General features: G+C 38.0%; 1 protein-coding gene across 3 annotated transcripts; it reads left to right on the top strand.

Moving 5' to 3' along the window:
• Nucleotides 1-1,380: 1,380 nt before the first annotated feature.
• LOC120008929 (coiled-coil domain-containing protein SCD2) lies at nucleotides 1,381-24,766 on the top strand. 3 transcript variants are annotated; one of them, XR_005470563.1, is made up of 23 exons: nucleotides 1,381-1,706; nucleotides 1,780-2,073; nucleotides 4,307-4,450; nucleotides 5,337-5,498; nucleotides 5,701-5,859; nucleotides 5,999-6,151; nucleotides 6,963-7,324; nucleotides 7,943-8,021; nucleotides 8,266-8,307; nucleotides 8,588-8,650; nucleotides 16,715-16,764; nucleotides 16,848-16,875; nucleotides 18,258-18,332; nucleotides 18,451-18,561; nucleotides 18,649-18,709; nucleotides 19,394-19,507; nucleotides 19,685-19,806; nucleotides 20,547-20,616; nucleotides 22,076-22,117; nucleotides 22,386-22,426; nucleotides 23,643-23,704; nucleotides 23,973-24,099; nucleotides 24,352-24,766. XR_005470563.1 is itself a non-coding variant. In XM_038859313.1 (22 exons), the coding sequence occupies exons 2-22, from the start codon at nucleotides 1,786-1,788 to the stop codon at nucleotides 24,462-24,464; spliced, it is 2,394 nt and encodes a 797-aa protein (XP_038715241.1). In that variant the 5' UTR covers nucleotides 1,386-1,706; nucleotides 1,780-1,785; the 3' UTR covers nucleotides 24,465-24,766. The 3 variants fall into 3 exon arrangements, 2 of the variants coding, with proteins under 2 accessions (XP_038715241.1, XP_038715240.1); XM_038859313.1 differs by lacking the exon at nucleotides 23,643-23,704 and having other exon boundaries at nucleotides 1,386-1,706; nucleotides 19,406-19,507; XM_038859312.1 differs by lacking the exon at nucleotides 23,643-23,704 and having other exon boundaries at nucleotides 1,387-1,706.

Here is a 24,766-nt window from a genome sequence, read left to right as displayed (position 1 = left end):
TAAGAGGGGGAGATTTCTACCAAAAACAATAGGTATTATCATACCTATCACGTGTGCTTAGTTAAGTGTGGAGTGTAACTAGCGCTTATAAAAAAGGAGTAGTGCTAGGTAGCCCATATAGTGGTAGCTAATGGGAGCCTAATTCTTTTAAATGAAATTTTAAAACGTTTTAATTCTCAAAATACATGTTAGATTTTTAAAAAAATTACATATTCAGAATTAGCGCATAAAATTTTTTCTGACATGATTCATTATCGATGAATTTTATCGAGTAAATCTTAATTCCATTGTTTTTTCCAATGAATTTTTCAAAAATAATGAATTTACTGTGCTTTAAAAAACAATAGAATCTATATTAAAATAATAAATTTTGGATAATGAATTTTGGGATAAAAGAGTGGAAATAAAACTACTTCATTGATTAAATCAATGGAATAAACTTGTTGGGCTCTCAAACTCATGGACTACATGTCATTTTCGATAAAAAAATAGTAGTGCTAGGTAGCCCAAGTTTTTTAAACGAAATTTTAAAATGTTTTAACTCTCAAAATATATGTTAGATTTTTTTTAAAAAATTATATATTCAGAATCAACGCATAAAACTCTTTCTAACAAGATTCATTGTCAATGAGTTTTATCGAGTAAATCTTAATTCTATTGTTTTTTTCAATGGAATTTCAAAAACAAATGAATTCAGAACTAAAATAATAAATTCTACACTATGCTTTAAAAAATAATAGAATTTATATTAAAATAATAAATTTTAGACAATGAATTTCGGGATAAAAGAGTGGAAATAAAAATATTTCATTGATGAAATCAATAGAATAAACTTGTTGAGCTCTCATGGGTCATTTTCGTTAAAAAAAAGACTCCTCCTTTGAAATTAATGGTCGAACCTAGGGGCTAGGGGTGGAAGCATTTTGGTTCGGTTTGATCAAACCGAAATTTTTCGGTTTCATATTTAGCCAAACCGAACCAGACCAAATAACATATATAAACCGGATTAAACCGAACGGTAAATTTCTGTTTCAGTTTTCGATTTAAACTACATAACACAAATATTGATTAACTACATAACACAAATATATAATAAAAATATAATTTCGGTTTTAAACCGAAAATATAATTTTCAAACCGAACCGTAAATCAAAAACTGAATATATCCAAAACTTCAAAGTGTAAATCAAAAAACCAAACAAAATTAAAAAATACGGTTTGATTTTCGGTTTGGTTGGTTTTTAACAGCCCTACTCGAACCGCTCCATGACTCTATCGATCCGGTTCTAAAACATAGGCCACACCATGATTTCGAAGAGGAAGGGTAAATACGTCAAATTATATATACCTGGAGGAGTATCTGGAAACCGACCGTTACAAATTCCCCATCTGTTTCCTTCCTTCCCTCCCTTTTTGGCGTCACAATCGGATCACATCCTTCAATTTTTCCATCCAAGCAAAATGATCAAACAAATTCTTAAACCGATTCATTTTAAGCTCCAAATACATACGTTTGCTGCTTTTTTTGATTTTGTGTCGCCAAGACGGGATTCCTTAGCTGTATTGGTACATGCCATGATTTTTGCCCTTAATTACTGGTTCCGAGGTTGAGTCTCAAAGACGCAGCCATGGGAGAATAGTTCTCAAGAAGGCATTTGCAAGCGGATTTTTGGAAATTTTTAATTGAAGCAGGTTTTTCTCGGACGGTAGGTTTTGTTTCAGTTTAGGATAAACGTTTTCATGGATGCGTGCTATTTTGATTCTAGAATTTTCTGGCAGTATCGGATGAGGCCGGTGCATGTGAGACAGAAGAGCTCCGGGGGCAATCCGGCGACTCCATCATCGCCGATGATGTCGCCCTTGCGTGGCCACATGCGCTCCGGATCGACCGGTGTTGGCAACATGAGAAAAGCGCAGACCAAGGCTGCTGCGCAGAGGCTGGCGCAGGTGATGTCGCATCAGGCACCAGATGAGGGTGACGAGGATGACGACCTTTTGTTAAACTACACCTCCAGTGCGCCAGGAGGAATGGGGCTTGCGGGAGGAAGGCCAGTGCGGTCACGCTCTCCTATGGTGAGACATAATGCACACCTATCTCCTCTCAATTCTAAGATTTCGCTCTAGAATAATTTTTATTTATTTTCTTTTTGAAATGTGTAGCTTGTTTTAATTTTGAGGCTTGTGTACCGTCAGTCCGTCAGTATTATTCAGGCTTGATGGAAGGTTGCCTAGTCAGTGTTTGCGGGAAAAAAACATGATTTATGATTGAACATGCTATTTTGTGTTACAAGAGAGCCAACATATTTGGACTTCGGGATCAAGTTGTTTTGATCAATGAAAAGTTGGCACTTGAGCTCAATTTAGGGTGTTAAGGGTTAGAAATAATAAATTGCATTTAGCCTTGATGAAAGGGAAATGGAAGGGGCAGAACTAATTTTACTCCCTTATTGACTATATGATTGATAATGTGGATGATTGCAACTAGAAGGAAGTAAGTGGACGAGTCCTGCAGACCAACTCACTGGTCCAAAATTTCAAATGCGGTTCCTTTTTTTTTATTTTTTTATCTCCTATATTATTTTCTTTTCTTTAACTTATTTTCATTCTCTTGTTAGCTCAAATTCCAACTTATTGGAGATTACGCTTGGGTTATGTTTATTTAGTAAATAACGTGGAAAAAAACATACTTTAGAGTGGCTGGCTTATGTTATTTCTTTTCACAATGTGAATGATCTTTATGCCCCATATACACTATGATCTCACTTGTGATAAATTACCACACAAATACCTTCGTATTACACACCGTCTATTGCACATGTTTGTTTGCTCCAATATCCTTTCCAGTGAACATCACGGTGAACTTAATGAACGACATTGTCGTCTCCTACATGTTATTTTAACTGGGAAGTCTACGTGTCTGCCTACTATAATCTTTAATCACATCCTTAGTGTTAACGAGAACCAAGCCCGTCCAATCAAGTTACCATTCGGGGTTCTCTTAAGTCTTAACCAAGATGTTGATCTCTCTTGGAGCTTCTGAAACTCATGACATAATCCCACTTAGGCTACCCATTGATGTTAAAACTGGGTTAGCAGACAGCAAGCCCCTGATGTTTCTGAAAATCCTTCATCCTCTTCTGCACCTATTCCTCCTTCAGGAGTTTCTCACGACAAAGTTCAAAGAACTGGACTCTACCAAGTTGAATTTGGCGTGCACTGTAGAAGTAGAGTGTCCTCAAATATATGGATTACTTGCTTGTGTTTTCCTGAAGAAATTTATTTACTAATACACTGGTATTTTTAGTAGTAGCTCTCATCAAAGATAGGTTGAGAGAAAATTGGCTAAGATGTTTTCGGCACGTAGAAATGTGTGGGCTTTTGGTGCCAAAAAAAATCAAGAGAATTCATTAGGGTATAAAAGACAAGAGAGAGGTCAAATGAGATATGGATGGAACAGATACAAAAAGACTATGCACGCTATATGATTAGTAGAGTCAGTAGCTCTAGACCAAACTGAATAGTGTAGGTGAACCCACATACTGGATACCAACTAACTTTTCTCTTACATTCATGTAGCCGACCCCATTTTGCTTGGGTTAATCCTTGGAAGATGATGATGACTTCTAATTGCTTTTCTATGAGTATGGAACTATGGATTCCTCTCCAAAAACTAAGAGTTTTTTTTTCCTCAACGCATTTGACAGTGAAGTTCTATTAAATTTCTCTTTATTGACCCCTTTACACATTTGTGTAAGCTCCTTTTCATTTGTTTTCACATTTATATTGAATTTCAGGGGTGACGTTAAGTAAATTAGTCACTGTGCTGTATGCCAGTCATCAATGTTATTCCATATGTCTAGACGTTACTTTTCCCTTTTCCCAGTTCAATGTTCATGCATCAGATTTAGGTAAATAGTCAAAGTTTTGCTGTAGGCTAGTTTCTGAACTCTCTTGGCTTCATTCCGGGTTGTTGGTGTCGGCTGGTTCACAGTAGTGGAGTGTGAACAATTAAAATGATATGCTTGAAAGGGTATATCAATATGTAGATTGGAAAAATTAATTCTCATTACCTATATGATTCATCATTTGTTTGTCTTGGCATTTGTCCACTGCTTAAAGATTTTTAATAACCACAATTTTTTTTCTGCCACTAGGACGCCTATATGCCTATATGTTGTTCTTGTTAAATAACATAATTTTTCACTGTGCATGTCAATTGATGTTCTTTAATTAACATGTTTTAATTAGTTTTCAGGCTAGGTATACTCTTAGCTATGCTTAATTTTGTACTAATGTTATGCTGCAGACCAAACCTACAGCACAAAGGCCAGTGAAGGTAATGGGACACCAGCAGCCTGATGAGGAGAATGATAAGAATGACAGACCAGCAAGTGGCAGAGGGAGCATTAGTCATGTTAGTGGCAGCATGATGCAGTCACGCTCAACCATGGTACTCAGATTTTTTTGAATTTGGGATTGCGAATGATATTTTTGATTATTAAGCGAAGAGCCCGAATGTTCGAACGAAGTTCATGTTGTGAGAACAAAAATTTGGGTTAATGATCTTTTTAATCTATGCAGAATTGGACACGAGATATGAAATGAAAAACAACATGCTTTTTCACAGCTTTCCTGGATCGGCAATTTTTTAAGCATTCTTTTTTTTTCCCAGGAAAAAATGTTCTGTAATCTCCTTAATTTCCATGAAACGAAACTGAAAATAGAAAATTCATATTCCTAATGCGAATTTAGTATTTCATTATTTTGTGGATTTGATTTCAAGATAATGTCATGGAAGAAGGACGATTTTGAGTGGACTAGTTGTGTTTTGTTCCTATAAAAAAATTAATGTAGAAAAAAATGATTTGACTCCATACTTTGCAGTTGCTGACACAATCATTTTTACATACATATATTCTATTGAACTTATGGGTTATTTTTTCAACTGATTGTACTGTATTTATTGAAAACGGCTGTTTTCATAGATTGTAGACCATTTTTTTCTTATAATTGAATATTGGATTATAAGGAGTTACTTCTAAGACTTGGTAGAATAGTTTGACTGACTTTATGTTTTGTCCTTGTTCTTTACCATGGAGCCTGGAGATATTTGACTGCCCATCTCATTCTAATTATCTACATTGATGTGTCTTATGACCCTGTTTACTCTATGAGGGGTGGCACATGTGGATGGATGTGGCTGCATTGGCATTTGCAATTTTTTTGTTTATGGTTTGCATTGGCATTTGCATCTTCTTTTTATTATGGTTTGCATAGCTGGAAATTGATATTTCAGATATATACATATCTGAATTAACTCATGCTATATGGTGCAGACCAAACCTGCTGTTGCTCATAGACATGCACAAGTGATGACACACCAATGGGCAGATGAAGATGATGATGAAGATGGCATCTCTCTTGATTATAGTTTGGTGAGTGGCCTAGGTAGCATTGGGCGTGCAAGAGGAAGGGCGGTGCAATCACGTTCTCCTATGGTAACTGGCCTACCCACAAGTTTTTTACAATTTTTACTCATGCTGGAGTTAATTTTTTTTAGTACAAAGGCATGGTAATGATGATCACTATATTGTGGTTTGCATATTTTCAGTAACTCTAATGTCATGGTTTGCATTCCAGAAATTGGTCATTACTAATATATTTCTTGTATTAACTATCGACTTGTGTAATAAAGTGCAGATGAAAAATGCTAATCAGACGCCTGTAAAATTGATGGCACAACAACGTGGTGACGAGGAAAGTGATGAGAGCAATATTTCTCATTATAATAGCTTGGGAATTGCATCAGTGAGTGTTGGACGTCCTGGTGGAAGGGCCATGCAGTCATACTCTTCTATGGTAATTGGCCTGTATCCAGATGGCAGATGCCATTGAAAAAATTTCAAGCTTCAAACGAAACTTTTAAGAGCATGGAGGGATTCAAATGAATATTGCTGCTGTACCTTTTTTATATGCACTATTGTTCCGTATATTGCAGTCTAAAGGTGCTTCTCAGAGGCCTGCACAAGCAAACCAACTGGAGGGTGAGGATGAGGTTGAGGACAAGCTTCTGGACGACTATAGCTTACCAGGTGGCATGGCAAGTGCTGGGTACAACAGTGAAGCGTCTATGCGGTCACAACCTTCTATGGTAATTGGACTTATGGCTATCACAAATGTGGTTTTCTATATTTGTTTGTTGAGGTGGTAACATATGTTGATTATGAATGCTCATACTACAATTGTTTTTGGTCAACAGATATTATTGCTTCTGCTTTAAATTGTTTTGAAAATTTCTTTTAAACTTGGTAGAACTCCATTTATAATATTTGTCAGTATTTTATTCATCTTCTATTGAATCCTGTTGATCATTTGATAAACAATCTAAGGGTATGGTAGTTTGGAAACTTGTCCCTTCTTCTGACATAGTTTATAAACTTACAGATTTTTTTTAAAATAAAATATGTGCATGTTATCTTGAAAACCTGATGGGATATGCTATGATGGATCGGACTGTCTGCTTTGAGTTAAGCATCCATAGTAAAGTCTGGCATTGAGTGATGATCTTATGATTACCATTTAATATAAATTATTAAGCATCATTGTCCATTTAGACATTTTCGCACTTTCTGAAGTTAATTTTTTTCATGGGAAATTTGGCCCTTGGATGTCGCTTGTTGTTGCTCTTTCTGCGAATTTTAAATCAAGGTTTGCATAACTAGAAAGGAAGATGCCTTTCCTCTTTTTAAATGTTATTTTTTTTGGTTTTATTGCTTTTCCTGGGGAGAGGGTTTTGAACCTGCAAGTGGCAGGTTGTGGGTAACTGGCTATACCACAGTGGGAGGTGGTTGAAAGCAAGATGACATTAACCTTTTTGTCAATGAATTTATCATTTTCTTTGCGTAGTCTTTGAATTATCGAAAAATAATGCCTAACTGAAATTTCTGTGTTGGCTTTAATAGTCAGTTCGTACCCAGCAAGAACAAGCCCTGCCCACACAGTCAGCATCTGGTGCTCGATCATCTCTCTACATAAACTCTGTGGAACAACCATCATCAGCTCTTTCAGCGTCAGCTAATCGAACGAATCAAACGATCAACTCTGCAGAGCAACCTCTATCTGCTCGTTCTATAATGGCTGGTCGATCATCTCATCCCAATAATTCAATTGAGCAACCTCCATCCGCTCGATCTTCATCAGGCAGTCGTACGTGTACAGGTGTGAAGACAGTTCCCATTGTACCTTCTAGTGTACCTATAACCCTGAGGCCAACCACTTCTGGAATCCCATCGGAGTCATCTGCTGATAACCGGAGAGATAAAAGGTAACGTGAGGCTCCAAACGCTTGTATATTATTTTTGATGGATCTTATCAACATGATGTCTTCTCTCTTTTCCATTTGCGGGGTACATTTGAATGTAAATTATGAATTTCCTAATATTTGACTGACATTCAGACAAGAATTGTGGGGAATTTCCCCTTTATCTAGTTTATGGAGTGGGTTTCCATCTAGTGTGTGTTTGAAGTCCATTTATGCAATAAAATGAGTACATGTCCACAAGTTTCCATGATTATAGCCTCTATTTGGGAAAATATTAGAAGTCTATCCCTCTGTTTCATGAGCTGCACTTTTCAAAGGTGGGTTGTTAACCTGTTTGTAATAAATATGGAAGCATTTTCATTATGGTCATTAAAAGTGTTTCTCATTTGTTCCCACCTTCTTGTTAATGAAATATTTGGTTTATCTAAAAATAAATAAAAAGGACCATGAACCTTTTTACCCTATAACTGTTATTATATAATAGTATGACTGATAGAATGTTCACTTTCTAAATTTTTGTAGTAACTAAGTCTCTGCATGAATGTCTTATCTGATTTCTGCATTCCTTAAAAAAGTGAAACTTCTGTATTTAACATCATTATGAACATGAATAATATATAGGTTGTCAATCGATTTTGGGAGTATGGCCAACTCAAGAGAAGCTGGGAACCACCATTCTACTTCTGCTCTCCAAGATGAGGTCTGTACGCTTTTCTAGTAGATGATATTTTGTGCTTTATATATCAATGGACTGTAGCACTCTCTTGTTGGATTATACGCAGCTGGTGACAGAGATATCTTATTTTGTTTTGCACTTTTGCTTCTTGAAATTAAGTTTTCTTTTTCGAGGCATCCTAATTTGATTTTTCTGCATGGCAAGGAATACTTGACGGCTTTTATATCTTTGGGGGTCCAAATTAATGTGGTGTCAATTCTTGTTGCAGCTTGACATGATTCAGGAAGAAAATGAAAATTTACTTGAAAAGGTGATGCTGGAACTTTGTTTGTGTACTTTTCGCAATTATATGACTCTCTGGTTGGCTGTAAGAATTTATTCAATTTTTGAAATATTATGTTATTTATTTGTGCTGATCCAGGTTTTCTTATATCTTTACGCATTGAGTTTGTTTTGAAAGAGGTTGCCTTAGTCCATATGGTTGATCAGATCTAATCAAATTGAACTGTCTTGCGGATAGACTTATTATGCAAATTTTAGAATATTAATTATATGTTTCCTGGCTCCTGTCCTGATGTGTTCCCATTCAGCTTCGACTTGCAGAGGAGAGGTTTGAGGAATCAGAGGCAAGAGCTCAGCAGCTTGAGAAACAGGTAAGGTCTTAAAGTAGAAAGTAGGGTCAGGATGTTTCTTATACAACTGCTGGTGGCTTATTTACTTTTTTACATTGGAAAACTTGACGGGTGCTAATGTTTAAGATCATCTCTATGATATATGTTGATTTTATGAATTGTTTCTTTGTCTTACTGCAAAAGAATTTCTGGATCTGCTGCCCATATTGTTGGCATATACCAAAGATTTGGGTTCCCATTTTCTTATGTAACTTAATTCTCGATATCTTGGGTCCTCTGGGAAAGCAAAAATTGCATTGAAAATGCAATATCTTGCTCGAGAGTTGAGATTTCTGTTCTCAAGCCTGGAATTTCTGAGGTTTCTTAACTTATCGGGGTGATGGATGGTCCTGAAAAGTGACTCCTTAAAGATATGTTTGATTATACAAGTGGACGGAAGATAATGGTATCCATATTCCATAGACTAATTTTCTGTAGTCGTGTTTAAGTGATTCTCCTAGTCTTTGAACGAGTACTCATGTCTTTTTCTTTCACTGGGTAAACAAGTACTTATTTCTAAAGTACAATGTTTGTGCTGTTTTAAGTATTGCCTGTCAACAGTTCTTACTCTCCTTTGATTTCTCATTAAATCGATTTATCTTTATGGCTTAGGTTGATATATATTTTACTACGATGAACTCTATTTAAACATTGAATTTTCTATGTCCTTCCTCTACCCTCCTTTCTTCTTCACCTCTTGCCTGCTGCATTTTTTATCGAGTCATAGTGTTTCTTCCCTAGATTTTTACTCTGGTATTGATACTTTTCCTGTTCCTCTGGGGCAAGAAAAACTTATTATGGAGAAAATACAAATCAAGAGATGATATTTTTTTTCAATCAAAAGTAGGATTAGTGAGATATGTAACTCATGAGGGTGATGGTCATGGTAGTGGCTCCTCTCAGACATTCCTGGCTTATTTAAGCAGAGGGAAGAGAATTGTCTAATATGCGAACGTTTCTTAGTCTGTTAGTTTTTCTAGTCGAAGAATGAATAATTGAATACCTATGCCCTTTCCCTTCATTTTCTTCTTTGGCTCAGTGGGATTTCTTATGTATAACGCATCGGGTCTGCACTCTCTTAATAGTTTTCATAAAACTTTTTGAACACCAATAGTGAACCAGACTAGATCTGCTCGTCTTTATGGATTTTGATGCACTGTAGTGGATTGCATATTTAAGTTCCTCCTCCCCCTTATTCATCCTTCTTTCCCTCCTTTTCTGTCATTGTATCTTTTCCACCTCGAGATTTCTTTGATCAAGTCTAGGAATAATGTGATATGATAATGTTACTACGAGCTTGAGTCCTGGTAAGTGGCTGATTTCAATGTTTAATTATATTAGGTGACACAAGAGAACAGTCAACAGTACCCATATACTAATTTGCTGTCTTGCTAATACATTTTCTTGCCAAATAATGAGTTTTCACATATTTCTTTGTCTGCGTTAATGGGGTTCATATGTCTAAAACAGGAGATTTGCGCTGTCTTACTTATTTCCTATTCAATATTTCGAACACTCCTTTCCAAGATGGTAAAATTCTAATAATATCACTTTTTATTTCTTGTTGATGACAATGAAGCATTAATATCAGCATGGTGGAGTCTATTTAAGTATATTCTTCCTTTCCTCTCTTTTCTTTCTTCTCTCCCTTTCCATTTTTTCATTTCTTCCCCTTGGTTAGTCGCATTATCATCATCCTCAAAGCTTTTGTCTCAAACAATTTGAGACAGGCCACATGAATCCATAAGAAAATCCATTGGAATTCACTACATGGTTTCTTTTTGGCAACTCCTAACTGTTTACAGGTACACTCTCCACTTACCTTATAGTGCCATATTCTGTATTATTACTTCCATCTGTCTTTTTTTTTGGGTATATCTCTTTTCATTTTACTCTCTATTGAATTTTCGCAATTCTTCTCGCTGTTGCACCACTCTCTATGTTGTATATGCCCAAACTGTCTTAAACAGTCTTCTTTCCTCTTATCTTTGATTGATGGTTCCTATCTATCCTAGAGCAAATATTCTCGTTCATCGTGTTAACAAAGGTAAAATTGTATGTTGTATTGTATAACAAATGAGTAATACGCGAGTATATAGACAAGAGAATGAAGAGAAGACCATACTACCCTTCTATACTAAAATATACAAAATACACATCTCTAACACCCCCCCTCAAACTCAAGGTGGGTCAAACACCGAGAGTTTGCCAATGAGAAGCTGATGACGAGAAACAGTGTGAGACTTCGTGAAGAAATCCGCCAACTGTGCAGCAGAATAAGTGAAAGGCAAGGAGAGAACATCCGATAGAAACTGCTCACGAACAAAGTGACAATCAATCTCAATATGTTTCGTCCTCTCGTGAAAAACAGGATTGCTGGCAATATGGATAGCACTCCTGTTGTCACAATCCATCGGTGTGGGTCCAGAAATATGGACACCCAAGTGACTAAGGAGACGACGGAGATGAACAATCTCCTTAGCCGTAGTGGCCATAGCACGATATTCCGCCTCCGTGCTAGAAAGAGAGACTACATTCTGTTTCTTGCTGCGCCAAGATATGAGAGAGTCACCAAGAAACACACAGTAGCCTGTAATAGAGCGACGAGAAGTAGGACCACCTGCCCAATCAGCATCTGAGTATGCCTGAAGAGTGAGAGGCGAGGATGATGATAAGTACAAGGACCTAGTCATAGTCCCACTGAGATACCTAAGAATCCGGAGGAGAGCACCATAGTGAACTGAGCTGGGAGCAGACATAAACTAACTCACAATACTCACAGCATGAGCAATATCCGGACGAGTGATGCATAGGTACACAAGCTGACCAACAATCTGCCTGTAGCGAGTCGGATCAGGAAGAAGTTGACCATCAGTCGGACGGAGCTTCACATTAAGCTCAAGAGGAGTGTCAACACTGCGAGTATCTACGAGAGCAGCCCGACTGAGGATGTCGGAGAGATACTTCTGTTGGGACAACAGAATGCCATGATCAGAACGAGTAATCTCAATACCAAGAAAATACCTGAGAGAACCAAGATCTTTCATCCGGAACTGAGACTGAAGGTGTCGCTGAAGATACTGAATGGCAATGGTATCATCACCTGTAATGATCATATCATCCATATACAACAGCAGAATCGCCCGCCCCTGAGGGGATGACCGAACAAATAGAGAGTGATCCTGAGAACTCTCAGTAAATCCAGCCTGAGTCACCACCTGACGAAAACGCTCAAACCAAGCCCGAGGGGCTTGTTTGAGACCATAGATAGCTCGACGAAGGCGACAAACATGCTGAGGAGGAGTTCGTAGTCTGGGAGGGGGTTGCATGTAAACAATCTCTGAAAGATCACCATTGAGAAAGGCATTCTTCACATCCATCTGAAGAAGAGGTCACTGACTAACTGCCGCAACTGCCAATAAAGTGCGAACAGTAGTCATTTGAGCAACTGGAGCAAAGGTCTCATCATAATCAATGCCATGCACCTGAGAAAAACCTCTAGCTACAAGACGTGCCTTATAGCGCTCAATGCATCCATCAGGTCGACGTTTGACCTGGTAAATCCATTTGCAGCCAATAGGCCTAACACCAGCAGGAAGAGGAACCACATCCCAAGTTCGAGTCTCCCTAAAAGCCTCAAACTCCTCTGCCATAGCCTGCTGCCACTGAACGAACTGAGATGCCTCACTGTATGTACTAGGCTCAGACTCCGAATGAAGAGCAGTAAGAAAAGCAGTAAACTGTAGAGCATAAGTGGAAACAGAACTATAACCATACCTCTCCACAGGACGTCGCTCGCGCTGAGGATAGCGAGGTGCAGGAGGATCCGTACTAGCAGAGGATGGACAAGTGGTCGAGGAGGATGAGGTAGTATCAAAACTAGAAGATGGGACATAGTCAAGATCACGGGTGTAGTGAAGAGGATAAGGAGTAATACCAGATGAAGGAGGAGGAGGAACAATATCAGTCGAGGAGGACGATGAAGATGGAGATGGAGGATCAGGTACAGTGGGAATGTAATCAGGGGCAACAGAGGACGAGGAAGATGGAGGATCAGGCTCAGTAGGAGTAGAATCGAGGGAGTGGAAGAAATTGAAATATCTAGAATGGAGGTAGAGGAAACAGGAGGAGAGAGAGTAGAAATTTCGGGAGTGGGTAAGGGCGGAAGCGTAAGAAAGGTAAGATTTTGAGATGTCGAGGAGAAATAAGGAACATCCTCAAGAAAGGAGACATGACGAGAGATACGGACGCGTCGAGTCAAGGGATCGTAGCAACGATAACCCTTGTGTTCAGCACTGATACCGAGGAGAACACATTTGACAGAAACAGGAGACAATTTGGAACGCTTAGGAGGAGGTAATAGGACAAAACAAGTGCAGCCAAATGTGCGAAAACGAGTGTAGTCAGGTGAGGAGCTGAAGAGCCGCTCATGAGGAGAGATACGACCAAGGAGAACTGAAGAGGGAGTAATGTTGATGAGATTGACTGAAGTGAGAACAGCCTCAGCCCAGTAAGAACGAGGCACAGAAGCCGAAAGTAGAAGTGCCCGAGTAGTCTCTAGAATGTGTCGATGCTTCCTCTCAGCAACACCATTCTGCTCATGTGTGTGAGGACATGAGTGCTGAAAAATGGTACCGTGAGAGGAGAGCAACAAGCGCATACTAGAAGACAAGTACTCAAGAGCACAATCAGAGCGAAGCGTCTTGATACGACGACCGAACTGAGTGAAAATCGTAGTGGTAAAGTGCTCATACACAGAGAGAATCTCAGAGCGATGCTGTAAGAGATAGACCCAAGTATAACGAGTAAAGTCATCAACAAAGGAAACATAATAACGATAACCACAAATAGAAGGGAGAGGTGCAGGGCCCTAAATATCTGAATGTAATAGATCAAGAACACTAGAAGTTTGGGATACACTGGGGGAAAAGGGAAGTGTTATAGCTTTAGCAAGCTTACAACCAAGACAAGGACTCAAAGCAGAAAAAGGACCACGACCGAGAGCTCCAGACAGGGAGAGACTCTTCAGTCGCGATTCAAAAATATGACCTAATCGTCTATGCCAGATATCAGGAGTAGGAGAGGCAAGACCACAAAAACTGGGACGTGAGGAGGGAATGTGGAGGGATTGGAAATGATAGAGGCCACCTACTCTACGACCACTGCCAATCACCCGGTTGGTAGACGGATCCTGCACACGACAAGAAGAGGGTGTGAATAAAACATCATAGCCAAAATCACATATACCACCAACAGAAATAAGGTTCATGCTCAATTGAGGAGCATGAAGAACAGAGGGTAGAGAGAGATGGTCTGAGGGCTCTGAGGTAGTAGTAATAGAGCTAGCCTGAGAGACTCTCAATGGAGAACCATCAGCAGTGTAAATAGAGGGAATAGGAGGTGCGGGACTACAATCAGTCAACAGTGAGGCATCAGAGGTCATATGATGAGAGGCCCCAGAGTCAAAAATCCAAGTACTAGGCATACCGGTGGCTGAGAAAGCAGAGGGTGCAGGAGTGCTACCAGTGCTAGAAGAAGTAGTCATCTGCTCAAGATGCTGCTGATACTGCTGGAACTGCTAAAATTGCTGAATATCAATCTGAGGCAAAGCAAGAGCAGGAGCAGGAGCAGGAGAAGGAAGTGCGTGAGTAACAGCCGCAACAGTGGAAGTGGAGGCACGGCGGCCACGGCCACGAGGTCCAACACGACGCTCGAGGTGGAGCTTCCAACAGTCATCTATAGTATGACCTGGCCGCATGCAATGAGTGCTAGTAGGACGACCAGATGGAGGTGAAGGAGCTGTGGAAACACCAGAGGGGGCTGCAGCAAGAACACCAGAGAAACTAGAGGGTGCAGGAGGAGACTGGACCCCACCTAGTAGGCGAAGACGAGTCTCCTCGGCGACTAACTCAGCAACTGCAGTCTCGAGGTTGGGAGGGGGATCGCGATGTATAAGCTGACCAACCAGAGGACCAAACTCGGGGCGGAGAGCCATCAGAAACTCGTACATGTGACGCATATCCCAAAAAACCACATCAGCAGCAATATGACTGCCAGCAGGGAGAAAAACCTCCAACTCACGCCAAAAACCACGCATGTGGTGATAGAACTGATGAATAGACCGATCATCCTGACGAGCAGTAGCAGCCTGAGTGAGAAGTGAATACTGACGAGCCCCACTGCGCTCAACAAAACGAGCGGTAAGAGATGTCCAAACAACATGAGCAGATCGAGTAACTAGATCAGGACGGAGAGCTGGGTCGAGAGACTCAATCAGATAACTGGAGACCCGGTTAGTTCGAAGAGTCCAAGCAGCTAAAACATCATCAGAACCATCAGCAGGTGGACCATCTGTGAGATAAGATAAGAGCCCTCGGCCAAACAAGGCATTACGAACCGTGGCACTCCAAGTAGGCCAGTCACCGGCTGAAGTGAGCCGAAAATCAGTCGAAGTGGGAATAAAATCCCAAGGAAGGTCCGGGGTGGTCAAATTAACAGTTGTCGATGATGATGAGAGTGCCGTAGTAACAACCGAGGTCGACAAAGACCGAGTGGCCGAGGAACCAGTCCCCGTCAAAGGTGGAAAATCAGCACCAAGAGTTGCCAACAACACAAACTACAATTTCAGAAATCTGTAGGGACTAAACTGTAAGTTCATAAATCTGGAGGAACCAAAATGCAATTTCAGAAATGTGGAGGGACCAAACTGCAATTTCAGAAATGTGGAGGGACCAAACTGCAATTTCAAAAAATCTGGAGGGACCAAACTGCAATTTCAGAAACCTGGAGGGCCAAACTGCAATTTCAGAAGATAAAAAACAGATCTGCTGGCTGGGTTGCGCGTGACAGTGGGGGAAGCAGCATGACTGAAGACACACACACGGCAGTGTGCAGGAGAGAGATCACCGGAGAAGCAGTTGAGCAGAGTGAGCAGGAGAGAGAGAGAGCTCGCCGGAGAAGCAGTGAGTAGGAGAGAGTGAGCTCGCCGGAGAAGGAGAGTGTCGGAAGGAAAGAGGCGGCACGAAAAAAAAAATTTGATAGAAAGTAAACCTAGCTCCGATACCATGTTAACAAAGGTAAAATTGTACGTTGTATTGTATAACAAATGAGTAATACGCGAGTATATAGACAAGAGAATGAAGAGAATACCATACTACCCTTCTATACTAAAATATACAAAATACACATCTCTAACACATCGATTAGTCGGATGTATTATCTTATAAGAGTCATGATCCTGGTTAGAGCCTTCCAGCAAACATTGTTTAATTTTGTAAGCAGAGGGAATAGAATGGTACCCCGATACTGATTTATTTTCAGTCTTATTAATATATTTATTAACTCAAGTGTTTCTCTCTCTCTCTTCCCCTTTCTCTTTGTCAGGTGAATGTGTGCTTGTATGTAAGCAAGTGGTTTACACTGTCTTAAATATTTCCAGTCATTCTTTCTACTTCATTTTGATTCTTGAATGATGAGTTTGATGAATTTGTTCAGCCTTTGTTGTCTGTATGATACACATATTAGCATTTACAGTTATAGAGTCCATTTGAGTATTTAAGGTCTTTCCCTTCTATTGATGAGATTCTTTGGTAAGTATGGATTTGGTGAGCGTGTTATCCTGGGAGAGTGATGGTTCTGATTCTCCTAGCAGACATTGTCAAATTATATAAGCATAAGGAGAAGAACGGACGCAATGATAATTTGTTTTGATCCAGTTAATCAATTTTTGTAGTCTAACAAATAGTGCCAACTTCTTTTGTTTTTTTTCCATGCTTGATAATGAGTGCTTGTAAGTTATGTCTAACACATTAGGTTTGCTCTGTCTTATTTATCTCCGATTAATATTTTCACCTGTCGTTACAAGATGGTGAATTCTAATTCTTTTTATTGATCTTTTTTGTTTGTGATTTATACTTTTAAATTTTAATGGTACTGACAATTATGGAGTGATTTAAATATATAAGTTCTTTCCTCATTCATACCTTTGCTTTATTCTTTCCCTCTTTTATGCTGTCTTATTATTGTCTCATGTTATCTCTTCCTTAGATTTCCACTCTTGGGGAAGGTGTAACTTTGGAGGCCCGTCTCCTTAGCAGGCAAGCTTTTGTGACTAGGATAATTTTTGATATGTTTCAATATTTCTAAATTACTAGCTTCCTTTGCTTGTTTTATTCTTCAGGAAGGAGGCAGTGCTGCAGCAACGGGAGGTTTGTACCAATAGAGCATTTCTATTTTTCTAGAGCTAATCAACTAAATACTCCACACGTGTATATATTGTATGAGGTTTTGCATGGTCATTTCTATGCTCATCTGTATTTTTCCCCTGTATATCTGAACCTATGTTAATTAGATCCTTGATGGATTAAGGCATTGATATGCCATAAGGTACAGATATACAGAAGATAATGTAACTTTTTTTTGTAAGCATTGCATATAATGTACTTATTCTAGTTAAATCTATTTTTTTTGTCTGATCTATCTGGCAAGCAGCACATTCATGTAGATTCAAAAACAAATGACTTCTTAAACAAAATCTAAATTTCTAAAATTGTGTGAGATTTGATTTGGTTGCATCCTCAAGGTTTGTTTGAACTGTGCTTATTGAAAAAGAAGTAAAGGAAAGAGGTGTGTGACATTTGCATGCTTAATATTTTCTGGAAAATCTGAGTTTAAAAGATGCATTATGAGGCTTGTTAGAATATGTATAAATGATGTGACATGCTCCAACCCAACAAGTTAACTTATTGGGTTGAGGTTTTCTTGGGTTCAAACCTTAGCTTCCACCATATAAACTCTCATTTGTTGTTGCCCCAAGTGAGGACTTTGTTTGATAGTAGCCCTAGTGATAGGCCTCGTTTATTGTGCGCATGTCAAGCCGTTGGATTGCCAACGCACACGTGAGGGGGAGTGTTAGAATATGTATAAATGATATGAAATGCTCCAACCCAGCAACCTAACAAGTTAACTTAGTGGGTTGAATGACGAAGTTTCTAATCTTAACAAGGCTGATGTTGTTTTTGGATGAAAGTATATTTAAGATTTCCCATTTTAATTTTATTTATCAGAACAAAGTGCAAAGTGCTCAGGAGAAAAAAAAATTAATGCAAAAAGCATTAATTGTTTTGATTAACTGGCATTTGAAGAAAGCATTAATTGCTTATAAGTGACATTTTCGGGTTGTCGCAGCTATGAGTTACTATTATTCGGTTGTTTTCTTAGTTATGTATTTACTTTTATGTTGCTGAGAGAAACCTATATGGGCAGATAGATATATGAAATACCAATATAAGTCTTGAGGTTAATTTGGAGACTCTCATAAAGAGGTGAACTACCACATGCAATTAAGTTAGGAGTGAAAGACATTCAGGCATTATGCCTCTTTAACATAGACAGGATGGAGTGAAACTACATTGCACACAGTTACGTGATCGGTATTTAGCTAGTTTCTTGTTTTGGTCAATTATTGCTTCATTTAGCTGATGTGTCACTCTTTCAGAATGCATTGTAGAATGATAATGTCTTTCTTAATTCTTTTTGTTAGAGTCTATCGGATGTAGGTTGTAATGAAATAGTTGATGTTTGTGGACAGGCAGCTTTGAGGGTTGCGGCACAAACTCATGGTGGTAATCCGGGAGAGATTGATTCCCTTCGGACAGAAGCTGAGGTATCAATGATTTTCTCCATTATGGTTTTCCCTCTCTCTAGATGTTTCAGCTGTCTTTCTATGCGTGATAACAATGTCTAATGAAGATTTAAACTCTACTTCTAAAATTGTGGTTCAGATTGCTAGGGAAGAGGCAACCTCTGCTTTGGACCAGCTTCATGAAGCTGAGGGTGAAGTTAAGTCACTGCGAACCATGACACAGAGATTGATATTGACTCAAGAAGAGATGGTTTGATTATATTCCTAGCTTATCTTTTAAATCTAGTTTTGTTACTTCTTTATGTCATAGTTACGTAATCTGCAGTTTTCATGTTAGGAAGAAGTTGTTCTAAAAAGGTGTTGGCTTGCTCGCTATTGGAGCTTATGTGTTCGACATGGTATGTTATTGTGGTTTTCAAGCTTTAGAATATTCATTTCCTATTATTTTTACCTTTGGTGCGAAGGTTATTTTTTGATATAAATTTTGTTCTTTTAGTTAGTATGGAAATTATAGCAAGCATACATTAAACAAGTGCCATCAGAGAACATCCATTTCCTAATATTTTTACCCTTGATGCTAAGGTTATTCATAGTTATAATTTTGGTTCTTTTAGTTAGTACGGAAATTATAGCAAGCATACATTAAACAAAAAGTGCTATCAGAGAATCACGTAAGACAAATAAAATATACAGAAAATGGAATCATTGGAATGCATATTTTTAATGAGCAGTCTGCCTACCTTCTGTAGTAGCAGTTGATTAATTATTCTTTCATAACACCTCAATCATTTCCTAGCAATGATATTGGAGCTTATTAAGTCACAAATGTAGTCAGTTTAGGATGTCCCATTGCTGTTTCTTACTGAAAAGCCTGTGGCTGTAATTGGAAATCTATCAATACATTCTGAGAACTCTCTTGATTACTGGAAACAAGCGCTAATATTACATTTGGACTTTCAAGTGTCAGGACTGCCTTGGATATTCATGAAGCTGGTCTGCTACTACTGTTTTTTTTTGGCTCTAAGCTAAATGTTCCAGATGAAATTCCTCCATATTTCAGGCTTAACAAAATAATTTGGCAGGTATTCTTTCAGAGATTGCTGGAGCAAGATTTGAGTATTGGTCATCACTTGCACCTCTTCCTCTTGAAGTTGTACTGGCTGCTGGACAGAAAGCCAAAGATGAGACCTCATCTCGTAATTATTTATTTATCCAATTGGTTTGTTTGGCTTTTGTTATCAGCTTTTCTACCCTGTTGAATTTGAATTATGATATCCTCATGTCTTTTTAATTATTGTCTACTCTTCTTGTTTATTATTATTACTATGTCTCAGCTCTGCTCATTATTTTGGTTCTTACTCAATTCTGAGCAGTGAATAATAATGAAGAGGAAAGAGAGAAATGTATACGAGACTTGACCGAACTTTCTACGGATGGAAACGTTGAGAGCATGGTTTTAGTTGAGAGAGGTTTACGTGAACTGGCTTCATTAAAGGTTTCTGCCATGTCCTTCCGGTTTAAATTTGTTTATTTTGTTTAGAAAGATCATGTTTCTTCAAATTTATTGTAATTTTGCTCTGAGTTTCCCTATAGATGAATGCATTATGGTTCTGCTTCGTCTGCACTCTTCTTGTAGATCAGCTGTTCATGGAGAGTCCAATTTGCTTCTTGGAATGTTCATCATCTCCTAATTTCCTCTTCTTTTTTCTTTTTTTTTTTTCCTTTCTTGTACGAGAAAGTCTGTTTGTGAGTGCATTGAGTTCCACATTTGGATCAGAAACTGCTTGGATCAGTTTACCATTTCAACCATATTTTGACTTGATACTTTAGTGTTGTTTTTCTTGACAAATGAAACATATTAACAGGGTGGCACCCCCTTGGTGTCTTTCTCTTAATTTCAACCATTTGCCATCTCAAAATTGTCTTTATTTTTGAATTAGCATATAAAAAAATCAGCTTTGGATGTTATTATGTAAAATGTATTATATTGGAGTTAATGGAAGATCAGTTTTGGCCACTGTAAACTGGCACAATCTTGTCTGCTGAGAGTAACTACTTACTTTTTCATTATTTTGCATATATCCTTTGTTGCTCTATTTTCCGAATTTGACATCCAACTGACAGTTCGAAAAAAGTTGTCCATGTAGATTATAACTCTAAATTTAATTATTGATAATTTGACATATATTCGGTTTACAGTTGGGATTTGCTCATGTATTTTTTTCTTTTGGAAAGGTAGAGGATGCACTAGTCCTTGCCATGGCACAAAATCGCCGTCCAAGTTCTCTGAAATCTACTTCCTCAGGTGTGACATTACATCATTGGATTTTAAGACTTCCTTTATGTTCATATATTTGTGATCCCAAAATAGTATAGTAAACCTAACATAGACTGGGCCGTATGGTGCCATTTTGATTAGAGCATAAAATGTGCAACATATCAACTAAGATGCGGTTAAATTTTTTAGTGTGAAAATTATCTAGTGATTCTAAAAATGTTGCGGGCTGTCGGCCAAACAAATGACTCTAATATCAAGCTGTGAGTAAGTATAATGTCCGTGGTTCAGATTGATCACAACTCACAAGATAATGACATTTAAATGTCAATGGCTGTTAGTATATAATAGGACGTTGAAATACACGTAGAAACCAAGAAATGGATTATGCAGAAAAACCTAATGAAGTTAGTAGATGGTTTCTTGGTGCATTCTCTTTTTTCAGTCATTTATTATTTTCTCAGATCAGCCTAGTCTTTTGCAATTTTGTTTATTTATACCCCTATCCATACATAAAACTTGAAAGCCAGTGTAAGAATGCTGGAAATAGTAGCTTAGTTATGGAATCATGAAAACCACTTTTCTAAGTTTTCATAATTGTGACTACCATCTCACTCCATGCTATGGCTAGTCATTGATGAACGATATCATGATCCTTTTGTAAACTTGCCCGGAATAAAGTTATTTAGCCCTTTGGAAGAAATATGTAGGTTCAGGAAATATCTGCAGTACATAATATGGTAGACTTCTCCCAATGTTATTACATGTCATGAAGAATTTTTCAGGACAAGTATATAACGGATGGCATATTGCTCCTTTTTTTTAAGAATAGTTCAACTTTGATTTAAATATGAACTTTTTTATTGCTTCTTTTTGAGGTAGGGAGACTTCGGTCATTAGTAAGCATTTACCCTGTTGTTCGCTATTGTGGCATAAGGATTTGTAATGCTTCTTTAGAAATTGGTGTGATTTTGATCCGGTGCATAGGTGTTTTGGCTTGTTCAGGAGACGAGTTTCTCATTAGATTTTAGAATTTACTAGATCTTACTAGTGAATCATAGTTGTTTGTCTCTCCACATATTATGTGGGGATAAGGTCTGCATACATACATATTGTCTATCCCCGACCCCACCCACTGTGGGAGCCTTGTGCACGGGAGTTGTTTACCTTTACCTTCCCTTGCTTGATGAACTGTTAGATGATGGGTTAATGTGGGCCGTTGACTGATGATAAGTTGTTTTCTTTTGTAATTTATGTCATGTGTGAACAGTTCAACACTTGTAAAGAAATTATGACTAGGTTGCACCAGATTTTTTTTACTCGGAGTTTTTTTGGCATGCTAATTTCGGTCTCGTTGCTCACTTTTAACTTTCATTCTCTGCCATAATTTTTCTTTGAAATGTGGTTAGAAAATCTTCTTTCTGTGATTCAACTTATTGAAAGTGGCTCATCTAATTGCTTGACAACTGTGTTTGGTATGATTGTGTAGATGAAGTGAAACTACCAACCGAGGGGCAATATGAAGCATTTGGTGAGCTTTTCATTCAAGAATTTATACGTGTAAATGTTTTCCACTTACCTCATTGAGATAAACAACCTCTATGACCTTTGGTTATTCTCTTCCCATATTGACATGTATGCAGTTATGGTTTCCAAGATTGTTGATTTGTTCTGTTCATATCTATGATTTATATTTTCATTTACTTAATTTGATGAAAAATGTTCCTCTCTCGAAGACAATCTCTCTGGTTTGAAGTATTAGGTATTTTTTTTTAAACTAGAAGTCTTTTTGCTTTCAGAATTGAGCCAAGATGAGTCAGAAGATGTGTGTTTTAAACAGGTAAGACAATATCTTTATTGCAGTATTTGCCATTGAATAATTATTTGGGTATATGACTTTACGTGGATCCATTTAGAATAAGATCTTTTATCATGTTCTAATTTTGTAATGAATAGGTGATGATTAGTTTCAATAAGTTCAATGCATTCATCAGCAAACATTATTTTGAGTGGTCTCAGTCGCACTTTGGCTATTGCAGAAACAAGAGAACCATATAAACCAGAATTCCACGACCATGCAATACCAAAAGTTACCAAATTGATTTAGATGTGACATTTGCGAATGCTTCAAAATTTGAGTTAGTTTTTGGACATCTTACAACATGGTTTCTTACCCTCCCTTGATATTGAGAAATCACCCAAGAGAAGTACTGATAACAGGTTGTGGTATGTCAATTTGTGAGATCCTAGATGCAGTCAGCAATGGAAGAAGCACACATACTAAAGAGGGGAGAGAGGGGAAATTAAGTCCGTGAAACACCGTACCTTTCACAACCTAAGGATTTAGCAGGATCAAAATAATTTATAGGTTATCAAATTATTAAAAATTTATTGATTTAGTTAATAATTTATATCTCTGCACCATTAAGAATAGGTTCATATGTGGTGTCTAGATAGATCATCAAGATTTTGTTTCCCAATAAATTACATGGTGAGAGTCCCTAAGATATAATGAAAAATGTGACCACATATCCTTCACGATGTGAGCCAAAAAGAAGATTATTAGTGAAGAGCAAAAGAGATAGTTATATGTAGTTTGCTTTTACCTATTAACATTGGGTGAGTGTGCCTGGACAAAAACAATAATGCCATCATCCGTGAGTGCAATGAGAAAGGATTTCCCTTCGCCTTTTGTGCTTGTACTAGTGGAGAGATTATTGTACATACTTGGAGATCAGATACGAGAGGAGCTAACAAGTCAAAACACTGGGCCTTTGGTTTTCAGGAACATAAAGCTATAATTATTAATTATGTTATAATCTGGCTATTTATAAGGAGCACCATAAATCTTAGGACTTAGATTACTCGCCGACTTCTACATGCATTGCTATTGTTGGGTGTTGAGTGCCAACCAAGTATTTCCTTGTTTCAACAAGATTTAATGGCTATCTCAACTTAGTGTGTGGGTAAAGTGGCATTGGGTAATTGGAGTTAATCACTCATGTTGTTGGCTGGCTTTTTACTCATACCTTCACTTATCTCATTCTTGTTGCCAGATCTGGACAGCAAGCAGATACATTCTGAAATGGCCTCTTAGTCTTTTTGCAAAACTGTGGCGGTAAATATACTAAGTGGTTGAAGACGTGTTTGGAGTTGAGACAACTTCAAACTAGAAAAAGTAACTGGACAAACAAGTGAATTAAGATTGATGAATAAAGTGGATGTCTTATTGTATTAGCTATTTTTTCTCATTGAGTTTTTCCTTGGGTTGGATAAGTTGTATTTCTGACACTGGTTAAAGCATAAATTGGTATGTAGTATATTCGTAGTCCATCTTATTGATCTGATGGTTGTTAATTAAGATGCTTTGCAATATCCTCACGCAGGCTTGGCTTATGTATTTCTGGAGAAGAGCAAAAAACCATGGGGTGGAATTGGATGTAGCAGAAGAGCGTTTGCAATTCTGGATCAACCACAGTTCTCGATCTTCCACCTCACATGATGCAGTTGATGGTACTCCGTCTCTGACTGGCATTTTTTTTTTCCGCCCTTCATTCTCAGAGCATGTTTCTTATTGGGATTTATGCACCAACTGTTTTCTTACCCAAACCTGCATAGGTTTAAATAATTGTGAAATGAGGTGTGTTGAAACTGAACCTGCAACTTGGAATTGGATAACTAAATAATCACCTTTTTAAAATATTGAAAAATTTGGAACTTTAATTTAGTTTTATTTTTTTTAATAATTTGATCCTCTATACACAGTTGAGCGGGGCCTTGTGGAGCTGAGGAAGCTCGGCATTGAGAACCAGCTATGGCGAGAATCTCGCAAGGGTCTTGAGCAAGACCCCAAAGCACCAACAGAATCCGACTTCTGATTTTCTTTGGTGTCTTTTCAGAGTTCTGTTCCCCTGGCTGGCATTGTGACTCATCTATATCAATATCACCACTATCCTACCTCATTAACTGTTACTGGAAGATTTTGCACGCAGAGTTACCTGAAGAATTGTTGTTCCCCTGGCTGGCATTGTGACTCATCTATATCAATATCACCACTATCCTACCTCATTAACTGTTACTGGAAGATTTTGCACGCAGAGTTACCTGAAGAATTGTTGTTCATATACATTTTTCAACTAAAGCTTAGATAATGAATAATGTTACTGATTTTTATTTTTAA

Source organism: Tripterygium wilfordii, chromosome 11 (genome assembly GCF_013401445.1).
Source record: "Tripterygium wilfordii isolate XIE 37 chromosome 11, ASM1340144v1, whole genome shotgun sequence".
In the NCBI taxonomy this organism is placed as follows: Eukaryota; Viridiplantae; Streptophyta; class Magnoliopsida; order Celastrales; family Celastraceae; genus Tripterygium; species Tripterygium wilfordii.
Note: the sequence above shows the minus strand (reverse complement) of the source record. Positions and strands in the feature narration are given on the sequence as shown.